At 36.9% G+C, this 11,377-nt stretch overlaps 2 protein-coding genes across 5 annotated transcripts in view; one reads left to right on the top strand and one right to left on the bottom strand.

The window, feature by feature from the left end:
• LOC116850442 (trypsin-7-like) overlaps positions 1-1,200 on the top strand; it is a 35,825-nt gene extending 34,625 nt beyond the window's left edge. For all 4 annotated transcript variants that reach the window (XM_032828741.1, XM_032828742.1, XM_032828743.1 and 1 more), the window contains one exon: positions 1,068-1,200. In XM_032828741.1, the coding sequence (XP_032684632.1) occupies positions 1,068-1,140 (73 nt within the window). In that variant the 3' untranslated portion in view covers positions 1,141-1,200. The remainder of the gene's footprint in view (positions 1-1,067) is intronic.
• The window catches only part of LOC116850441 (flavin-containing monooxygenase FMO GS-OX-like 2), a 194,304-nt gene that overhangs the window by 7,369 nt on the left and 175,558 nt on the right, over positions 1-11,377 (bottom strand). The gene's annotated exons all lie outside the window — the stretch shown is intronic.

The raw sequence follows: 11,377 nt of genomic DNA, 5'->3' as shown, positions 1-11,377 counted from the left end.
TGGCGAAAATCCACGAATTACGGTTTGAACTGCTTGACCATCCACCTTACTCACCAGATCTAGCCCCAAGCGACTTCTTTTTGTTCCCTCATCTAAAAATTGCGCTCGGAGGACAGAGATTTTCGTCAAATGAAGAGGCAATCACCTTCGTGAACAATTATTTTGCAGAGAAAAACGCCGAGTACTATTTCGACGGGTTACAGAGATGGGAGCATCGCTGGGAGAAGTGTGTAGATTTACAAGGAGACTATGTTGAAAAATAAAAAACAATTTTCAGAAAAAATGACTTGTATCTTTGTTAGGTCGGAAACTTTTCAGACCACCCTCGTACTATTATCTAATTCTCCGAATGGAAATTCACACTCTATTGTTACATGCGCGGGAGAATTGATTGTGTGAGAACTGTCGTCGTTAAAATTTAAAGTACGCCACACGTTTTGGATAATTGTTTGTTTTGTATTGTCGATTAAACGAGGAAGTTCAAAATTGTCTAACCCGGCGAGTCGTCTTATGGTTCTAGTTGTGGGTTTGCTATGCAATCAAGTATGGTTTTTTATTGGTTTACGGGGAATATTGCTTCCTTCCGACATTCAATACGAGTTTTATGTAACAATGAATTCTTAACTTATATTATTGTCGTGTGATGCATATTGTATTCCGCTGCGTTTGCAGTGTTACTGTTACGCGATCCGTTGCCAGTCGTCGTTTGGTATCAAGGTTGAATCAGCTGGGCTGCTTCTACTCCTTGTACGATGCTCCGCCGTACGATGCTTGGGATAGGTTAGCTCAGTAGGCTGACATATTGTAGGCTCCAGTGTTGCTGACAGCAGGCGTTTGATGATCGTTTTCGACGATCGTCTTCGGTTCTACTGTGGCATCGTCTTTTTTCGATCCTTTAGTCTCCTTGATATACTTCTGATGAGGCGTCGAAATATTTTTCTCGTATTCGTCTCTCAGAGTTTTTCGTAATTCTCAAATTTTGGATTTCCCAATTAGAATCACGGAGGGTTTATAGCTCTCTTTTTTTTCACTCACTTGATCTTTCCCTTCTTCCTTTTTTGTTACAGACTTGACACCGTGGATCCCACCGCTGCCACCAAATTTTGTTGTGCTCTTGGTGGTGCCGAGCACAATGGGTAGTTTTGGGCTCCAGTGCTAGCGTGCAAACAGTACAGGGTGGTCGGGGAGAATAAATAGTCGTGGAATTTTAATAAAGTTTGCGATATAATTTATTTGGTTTCTCTTCTTATAACTCCTTAATAACTATCTTGTTGTATTCATGTTTACACTTGTGTAGTTTTGACTCGTGTTACACTCGTGTTTCGGTTAGCGTATCGCGTTATCGTTATGTTTGACACTCACGTTACTTGCGAGTCGGTTATCTTATATCTGAGATGTGTAACGCGCGCGTTCTTTGACTGAACAGTTCTGCAGAGTAGTTGTGCTACTTTTTTTATATTATTCTTAAAATTAGGGAATTAGATTACCGGCCTAATTACCTAACAGATCAACAGTGTAACCCGATGTTTTATGCAGCGCGTGCACTTTTGATTTGCTTGCCGTATTACGTGGTGTCTGTTTATGCAACGCGTGCATTTTGGCTGAAACGTCTTTTAGCGTTTCATCATGGTTGTCTTACATAACAACTGGAGCTTACTCCTTTAAAGTCGATATTTACCGAAAAGATGAATTCCTATTAAATTTCAAGTTTTATAAATAGAATGTAATTCTATTACGTTCTACACATGTGTATTACATGTGTAGCACGTACATGTATGCAGGAATAGGAACACACGCAAAATATGTCTTACATATATTTATACATGGTGTCAAAGAAATCTATATTCTATCTATGTGATTTTTTTTGTTAATAACTTTTTATTAAATCGCGACGGTTAAAATCTTCAGAAGGTCATTCGGAGGGTAACCTCTATCATATATATGAAGGTCAAGATCATAGCTGCTGGATACGTTTTTCTAAAGATTTTCCTACAGTAAAATATCAAATGCATTTTACAATACATTATTCTTTTGTATCCACGAGTTGTACGAATTGCTAAATCCCAACCATTTCACGTAAACATTGTCACCTTCTCTGTACAACATTTTTTCCTCCACGTATACAGTATGTATATTAGGATTGTTAATATGATGCAGTTCATATTCGTAGAATCCTCCGGCGGCAGGCTGTCCGCGAAAATCCTCGAGCAGAAAAGTTACGGGGTAAGTTGTCTGTACTTTAGCAATAGTGAATACTTCGGTTGCCCAATTCGGCGTGTAACTTTTCTCGAAGACAGTCCTGAATTTGCTAACACGTACATGGTCACCCACTTTGAATTAAGCAGGCGCCGCGATTTTTACGTTGTTGTATACCGTATTCAGGAGTTTATCGACGATCGCGGAAATAACATCGACAGGACGCATTCCGATGGTTCGATGTTTACGTCCGTTGTACTGCGATACGAAATTCGGCAGCGCATCGATCTATTTATAGGTTTCGTTGAGTATAAACATTTTTCACCTTTTATTTTTTAACGTGAGATTGAATCGTTCCACGACGGAGACTTTCATTACCGAAAATAACGTCGAATAATGATTGATGTTATGCTTTTTTACTAGTTTCTGAATATCTACGTTGTAAAACTTTTTTCCTTGATCAGTTTGCAAATTTGTCGGACATCTCTCATCATCTTGAATTATCTTGGCGAACGTTTCAGCTACCTCTTTTCCGCTCTTGCTCTTCAGCGGCACAGTCAACGCGTATTTGGTCAGCACATCGATAATGGTAAGTATGTTGTAACAGCCGAACTCCGCGTGTCAGTCGTTTAATAGATCGCCAGGAATTTCGCTCGTCGGAGTCTGGGTTTGAGAATTGATTGACACAAGCAATTAACAAAAATAAATAACAAAAGTTTACTAAGATCCTTTGATACAGAACAGCAACTGAGAATTCGCGTGTATCGGCGTAAGACGGTCTTCCATCAACATCTTCCTCCGTCCTACCGGTTTTCAAAGCTTGATACTTCTTGCAAATCCATTTATTTATTCTCGCAATCTCCTGCGCTATCTTCTCCTTGATAACCATGCTACTACTCATTATTGATGCGCGCTCTTGTCCTCGTAAACGTTGGAGCGATGTTGGAACCACATTAGAATAATCACGACGTTGGAATAATATTAAAATTAGTATGATGTTAAAACGATGTTAAAACGACGTTGAAACGACGTTTGAACGAAGTAGGTATAATAGACCAGTTCTAACCCAAGGTCTTCCGAGAGGGGTGTGGAGGAGAGGGGTACCGCGGACGCGGGAGTATGACGTCACCGGGGAAGACTTGTGGGCGCGGGAGCATGACGTCACGGGAGGTATGACGTCACGGGAAGTATGACGTCACGGAGAGGGGCGATATACCGATATTACCAACGGTCGGTAATTTATTACCAATACTATCACCAACAAATAATTACATAATTTTTACCAATACATAATTATATAATTTTTACCAACATATTTACATAATACTGATATTACCAACGATCGGTAATTTATTATCGATATTATATACGAACACATAATTACATCATTTTTACCGGCATGTTAACATAATTACGATATTATCAACGGTAGATAATTTATTACCGATATTATATACCGATATATTTACATAATTTTTGCAATCTTCTTTCAATTGATCATTTTATCGATCCGCGGCGGTTTGCGGCGTCGCCCGCACTACCCGCGCTGCCTGCATATCTCGCGGTGTATATTTTTTGGTCGCGGATTCTTTGTAAACTCTAAAAATTTGCAAATACGTATACGTATTAAATATTAAGGACACTAAACGACAACATTTTGCAAACGTATGCATCTTACATTCGACAGTACGATGCACAAAAGAATCTAACACACGATATTTTTATTATTAATGAGTACGTACACTGTGCTCCGCGACAAGATTTTGCAAGCGTTTGCATGTTATGTATCAAGGACACTCGCTGTGTTCCGCAAAAGACCAGATAAAATTTTAAGACACTTTGTAGTGTATCGAGAAATATGGGAAAGGTAGTAAGTAATATGAATAAACAGTAGTTCTTGTGGTTACAATTTATAATTTATATATTTTGAAAGTGTTACATGTACAAATTATTTGTTCAATACTTCATACATAATATCACGCCAATAGCTCGCAATTGATAAGTGAACGCTGTCAAAGTCCCCGCTATTGCGTATCGCTGATATCGCATAATACGTTTCGGTATGATATTCTTCTCTCGAAAAATGTTTACAAAATTTCTACATTTTGTATTAACAATATGTGTTAACAATTTTCTATTAACAATAATTTCATATAACCACGCGTACATATAGTCAATGCAATTCTCGAGAGTAGTAAACAAATGTTTTACTGTAGCTGGTTACAAGTACATGCAGTTACCGGATATTGTGAGTTTTAAAAGTTTTTTGCCATACATCGTGCAGCATTCCACCGTCAAATCGCAAATCTATAGCGGAGAGGAGGACGCCTTTGTTGTTTGCAAAAATTGTAAAATCTCGTCACGCTTTGCCATCAATCCTCCTCAAGTTGCCGAATGTAGAATCAATTGATTGCCATGATTGTCACCAATAACTAGTTGCACAGTAGATACCAGTCCTACGATCCCAATCTCCAAGTACTTAAAAGACGTTGACGTCAAGGCATATCTTCGCCCCAAAATACGGGCTGTGCAACGCAGTTGCGATACACTGTAAAACATAAATAATGTAACACGGTTGCGAGACATAGTTAAAAATAAATAATTTAAATAATCCATAAGAGTACAATTTTGTAAGAAAGTAATTATGTCATATTGAAACGTACCTTTTTTTCTTGTACGGCAAAGCATCATCTTGCACGGATACATAATAATTCATACGTTTTTCTTGAGCACTAATAGCGTGCATTCTTCTCAAAATAATATTTGTTCACTAAACTATTGCAAAACAACTGATGCAACGAACGACCAAGAACCGCTTTAAATACGTTTCAAAATTCCACCCACCAACTTAAATCCCTGAAGCAGTGCATAATAATAATAATAATAATAGTATAAATGAGACTCGTTTAATTTTCATCTATATCTACTTCCACTGCATAAATGAATTTGACCAAATTATTCAACAAATCTCTGATACGGCGTCGTAGATAATCAATCGAATACACGAATGTACGAGGGCTGCTCCGTAAGTTTTGCGACTTGGCAACACTGGCGTTGCTAGGTAAAATCTAACCATCAAAAAGTTTGACAATTTGGAAGATTTTTTTACTCGAAACGTTTTGTCGTATGGAGGCTACTTGTATTGTTTACAGTGACTTGAAAATTGTGTCTCAGCGAAAAAATGGAATTAACACGAGAACACTTTCGTGCGATGATTTTTTACGACTTTCGACATGGATTATCGAGACAAGAGTGCATCAATCAACTTGCTCCCACTTTTGGCAATGAAGCACCACACAAGACCACTATTTGTCGCTGGTTTAATGAATTCAATCGTGGTTGTAGTTCGCTCACTGACGAACCTCGCGAAGGTCGTCCAAAATCAGCTGCTGTGCCAGAAAACATCGATGCTGTGCGTGAATTGATAATGCAAGATCGACATGTGACATACCGTGAGATTCAGACATCCCTGGGTGTTGGTATGAATTGCATAGAAACGATATTGCATGAACATTTGGAAAAAAAATTAGTTCACGTTGGATTCCGCATAATTTGACAATTGTTAAAAAAAAAGGATCGTGTAAATTGGTGCAAAAAAATGCTGAAGAAATTCGATCGAGGTGCGTCAAATGCCGTATATAACCTCTATACAGATGACGAGTCATGGATCTATGCATATGAGCCGGAAACTAAACAGTCGACTGTGTGGGTCTTTCAAAGTGAACCTAACCCAACAAAAGTTGTTCGCGCTCGAAGTACTTCAAAACAAATGGTCGCCTGTTTTTTCGGAAAAACTGGTCATGTAGCAGAAACGTAGAACGGTCAATTCTGAGTGGTACACAACCATTTGTTTGCCAGAAGTCTTCGGCCAAATAAGGAAAAACAACTCAAGACGACGAATCATTCTTCACCATGACAATGCGAATTCTCACACATCGGCTCAAACAACCGTTTATTTGATCAGTGAAAACATCGAACTAATGAGTCATCCACCGTACAATCCTGATTTGGCACCCAATGACTTCTTTTTGTTCCCGAACATCAAGAATAAATTGCATGGTCAACGATTTTCGACGCCAGAAGAAGCGGTTGATGCGTTTAAAACATGTTTTGGAGGTACCACTTTCAGAGTGGCATGGATGCTATAATAAATGGTTTGAGCAGAAGTGTATTGATCATCATGGAAAATACTTTGAAAAACAATAAAGCCATTTTCAATGACAAATTACCGTGTTTTCCTTACTAGTCGCAAAATTTACGGAGCAGCCTTCGTACTAAGAATCATTGATAATTACTTATTATCCAGTATTTTTAATACTGAAAATAAGTAATTATCAATGATTCTTAGTATGATATTTCTATAAGGGAATGATACCTTCTTATGTCCCCCATGGATCCATATAACTTTTGTCTGAAACATTTTTTTTTTTAATTTCTCGTATTTGAGATTTTTGCGTGTATTGAATAAAATGGCCTACCCTGGATATATATATATATATATATATATATATATATATATATATGTGTGTGTGTGTGTGTGTGTGTGTGTGTATATTATATATAATGCATATAACGAGGAACGAAAAGGTATTTGTAAATTTTATAACAAATTAAATAAAAGCTAACTATTACTTTCTTCCTGAGAAATGAGATCTTTAATGGAACACAAAATAACTTTACAAATGATATATTTCTGTACTTGATATGTATAAACTAATAGGAAATTTAATCCTACAAGTAACAAAAGCAAAACAATTTATATTAAATTTATCATTCAACAAGTCAAAATAAAATTTATATAAGTAAAAAATAAAACTTTTGCGTTAAAAAATAGACTAATTTTTACTGCTTTCTTAGTTTTTAAAAAATGTTCTTAGAAATAATAACGCATCTAACGTGTCATCCTCAAGTCGGCTTCTGATTTTATTTCCAATATATCCAGTTATTGAAAATGCTCGTTCAGATTCCACACTTATTGGAGGTATTGACAATAAATACTGATACGCTAATTTAAGGTAGTGTCCTCTGTTTCCAATTAATTCAAAAAGAATCATTTCTTTTTCAGAATTGATGTCAAATCATCTGATAAAAAAATTAATATTAAGATTCCTGTATCTTCACTTTTCTGTCCTTGTTTGATAACGTCAGAAGCGAGAAATCGTATGGCTAAAATTTTTTCGTTGTACGAGGGTTGTACGATAAGTATCCGTGTTTAACGACTGATGGCGTCACTGACTCAAAGTCTGTATATCATCGTTTAACGCCATCTTCCGAATTTGACGCCAGTCAAAATTTCAGACAGATTTATCGAGTAGTTTTTGTTTTGATAACTGTTGAAAGTGAACAAGTTTGTGTTTGTTTGTAACCATGGAAAAAGAGCAATATCAGTCAGTGATTCGATTCCTTTTTTTGGATGGGAAGACGTGTGAGGAAATCAAAGTAAAGTTGCATGCCGTTTGTAAGGACTATGCACCTTCGATGACTACCATCAGATATTGATTCAATGAATTCATGCGTAGCCAAACATCCGTTTTCGATTAAGAACGCCCAGGTCGTCCGATTGAGATAACTACGGAGGATATAGTCAACAAAATCCATGATATCGTGTTAGCAACCCTTATAGAAATATCATACTAAGAATCATTGATAATTACTTATTATCCAGTATTTTTAATACTGAAAATAAGTAATTATCAATGATTCTTAGTATGATATTTCTATAAGGGAAACCGCCGGGTGAAGATCAGAGAAATTTCTGACATTGTAAATATCTCAACTGAACGCGTACAAAAAATCCACGAAAAATTGGGTACGAGAAAGCTATCAGCGAGATGCCGCGTTTGCTCACAGTGAAACAAAAACGGAATCGCATAACAACTTCGGAGCACTGTTTGGATATGTTTAAGCGCAATGCGAAAGAGTTTCTGCGGTGTTTCGTCACTGCTGACAAAACATGGATCCATCACTACACGCCAAAAACGAGAAAATAGTAAAAACAGTGGACTTTACCCTGTGAACCTATTCCAAAGAAGGCAAAAACGGTTCCATCGGCCGGAGAGATCATTGCCACCGTTTCTTGAGATTCGCGAGACATCGTTTTCACCGACTATTTGGAGAAGGGAAGGACAATCACGGGACAGTACTATGCTGATTTATTGGGCCGATTCGACGCTGAATTGAAGAGAAACGGCCCTATTTGGCGAAGAAAAAAGTGTTCTTTCATCATGACAACGTACCAGCTCATTCGTCTACAATCGCCATAGCAAAACTGATCGAATTACGCTACGAATTGTTATCTCATCCACCCTATTCTCCCTATTCTCCAAATGGCCCCCTGCGATTTCTATTTATTTCCAAACATGAAAAAATGGCTTGGCGGAAAGCGGTTCACGTCAAACGAAGAATTCATCACCGAAACAGAGGCCTATTTTACGAAGTTCGACAAATTATATTTTTTGGATGGTATAAAAACATTGGAATATCGCTGGATTAAATGTATCGAGCTGAAAGGAGACTATATTGAAAAATAAGTAAAAAAATGTTTAAATATGCGTTTCATTCCCTAACACGTGTACTTATCCTACAGCCCTCGTATTTTGAAATAAGGAGATACATAATCAAGAGATATATAAGATATATAAAATATCTATAAAATGACACTTATAATCGATTTATAAAAAGCAAATTAAACAAATTTATAAAATGTTCCAAACACTCTCCTTTCGCCGTAACAATAAAATAAAACTCGTAAAATTAACATTAATCATGAAAAACAATAGGTTAAAACCTAAGTTGCATGTTGCACTAATTTTACAACTTTTTTTCATTGTCACGGCAAAAGAAGAATGTTCGGAGCATTTTACAAATTTACTAAATCGATTACAAGTATCATTTTATAGATATATCTCCTTATTTCAACATATAACGCAAGAATTTTTACTATGCGATTTCTTGCTTCTAATGCTGCGATATTCAATCGAAAAAAAAAACTATTAATGATTAGGTCCTATAAGAGTGTCGGATATAGATGCGCGAATGACATAATTTATACTAGGTGCGCAACTAAGTTTCCGGGTTTTTTTGATCAATGAAAAATGGAAAATTTCAAGAGAAATACAAAAAATGGTTTATTCAAAGTATCGTCTCTTGCTAGCTACACATTTTTGCCATCTCTCTGGCAATACATGAATACCGCGACGATAGAACGACGCGTTTTTGGACCAAAACTATTCATCCAACCAATTTTGCACTTCTTCGAAATTGGCCAAGTGTAGCCCAGCCAAGCCATGCGCCATCGACCGGAACAAGTGATAATCGGAAAGGGTCAGGTCTGGTAAATACAGCGGGTGCGGTAGCAGATCCCATTTCGGCGTTTTGATGGTGTCCTGGACGATGAAAGTGCGATGGCACGGAGCGTTGTCGTGCTGTAATATCACTCGTTCGTATCTCGTGTTCCATTCTGGCCGTTTTTCGAGCAATGCATGGTTCAAATTGATTGTCGGTAGTGATTCAAGTTGTTGTCGGTAGCGATGCCCATTGATAGTTTCGCCCGGTTTCAGCAGCTCATAGTATATTCATTCCTTTCTGGTCCCACCAAACGCAGAGCATTGTCTTCTTTCCGAAGTGATTTGGTCGTGCCGTCGATGTTGATGCTTCGCCAGGTAAAAACTGCGATTTTTTGCGTTTGGGATTCTCGAAATATATTCACTTCTCATCGCCAGTAACAATTCGATGCAGGAAATTCTTTCTTTCATGCCGCAAAAGCAAAATTTCGGAAGTGGCTCTTTGATTTTCTACCTGTCTCTTAGTCAACTCATGCGGCACCCATTTTCCTTCCTTTTGAATTTTTCCCATGGCATGTAAACGTTTGGAAATACCTTGGCGAGTCATGTTTAATGCCTCCGCAGATTGATCTTATGTTTATGTATCATCTTCATCCAATAACGCTTGCAGATCGGCGTCCTCAATTGTTTTTGGTCTTCCGGAATGCTCCTTGTCCTTAGTGTCGAAATAACCACTTCTGAAGCGTTTAAACCAATCTTCACAGGTAGTTTTTGATGGTGCATGTTTGCCGTAAACCTCCTGAAGCAAACGACGTTCTTCAGCTGCATTTTTTTCATGTTAATGCAGAAAAGCAAAGTTTCCTGCAAATGCTGTTTATTTGGCACAACAAAACTCGACATCTTCATTGTTAGAAAAAATATTTTTGCGTTGCGATATGTGTTGATATTATGACTGGTTATTGTTGACAGATGTCCAAGCTATAAAAGAAACATAACTTTAAACATTTATGTCGACTACATGTGTCGTTAGCGCCATCCATGTATGAAACCCGAAAACTTAGTTGCGCACCTAGTAGAATTATATAATCTTATAGATCCAGAATTATTAATCCAGAATTATATAATCTTTTAAGTAAAACGTTTCCATCCCGCATTGGATCCCTCTCAAATTGAGAAGGATCCAATGCGGGATCGAAACGTTTGACATAAAGGATTATATAATTTAATAAATTATATCTCATATTATTCGCAAATCTATATCCTGCACTCAGCTCTTATAGAAATCTTATAAAATCACTTGATTTTTTAGTTCCTGCTTTTATTTTTTGCATACTTTCTTTTATTTACTGCTGAAATTGTTCTTTTATAGTTAATATCCTTTTTTCTACTATCGTTTCAGACTCACTTTGGTTTTCTTCATTATTTACATTTTCGCAAAAACCTTCATTATTCAAACTTTCTATCAAATTTCTCATCTGCTTTCTAATAACCCTTTTATTAGGCAAAGGAAATAATTGAAATATATTATCATCATTGTATGCTGGGTTGTGTAAATATTATAAGACTTCAGATAAATCTTCTTTACGTCTTTGGCTAATTCTATTCTTCAGAGCTTGGAACATCTGTTGAGCTGAAGGTGACCGCTTTTTCGACATCTCAGATATAAGATGTAGTAAAAAGAAATCCATTATTTTTGCATGAAATTGAAGGCTTTATTTAGTATAGTTAGAATGATCCAATTTAGATCAAATATGCACCGTTTTGTTCGATAACTTGTTGCCATTTTGAAGGTAATTCCATTATGCCTCTCTCATAAAAACCCTTGTCCCTATTTGCAAAAAACTGGGACAGTCGATTTTCACAAGCTTCTCTTGAGGCGAATTTTTCACCAGCAAAAT

Source organism: Odontomachus brunneus, unplaced genomic scaffold, assembly GCF_010583005.1.
Source record: "Odontomachus brunneus isolate Ranch 3 - 2012 unplaced genomic scaffold, Obru_v1 Obru_scaffold_145, whole genome shotgun sequence".
Classification (NCBI taxonomy): domain Eukaryota; kingdom Metazoa; phylum Arthropoda; class Insecta; order Hymenoptera; family Formicidae; genus Odontomachus; species Odontomachus brunneus.
The sequence above is the reverse complement of the archived record's forward strand: the minus strand, read 5'-3'. Positions and strand labels throughout refer to the sequence as shown.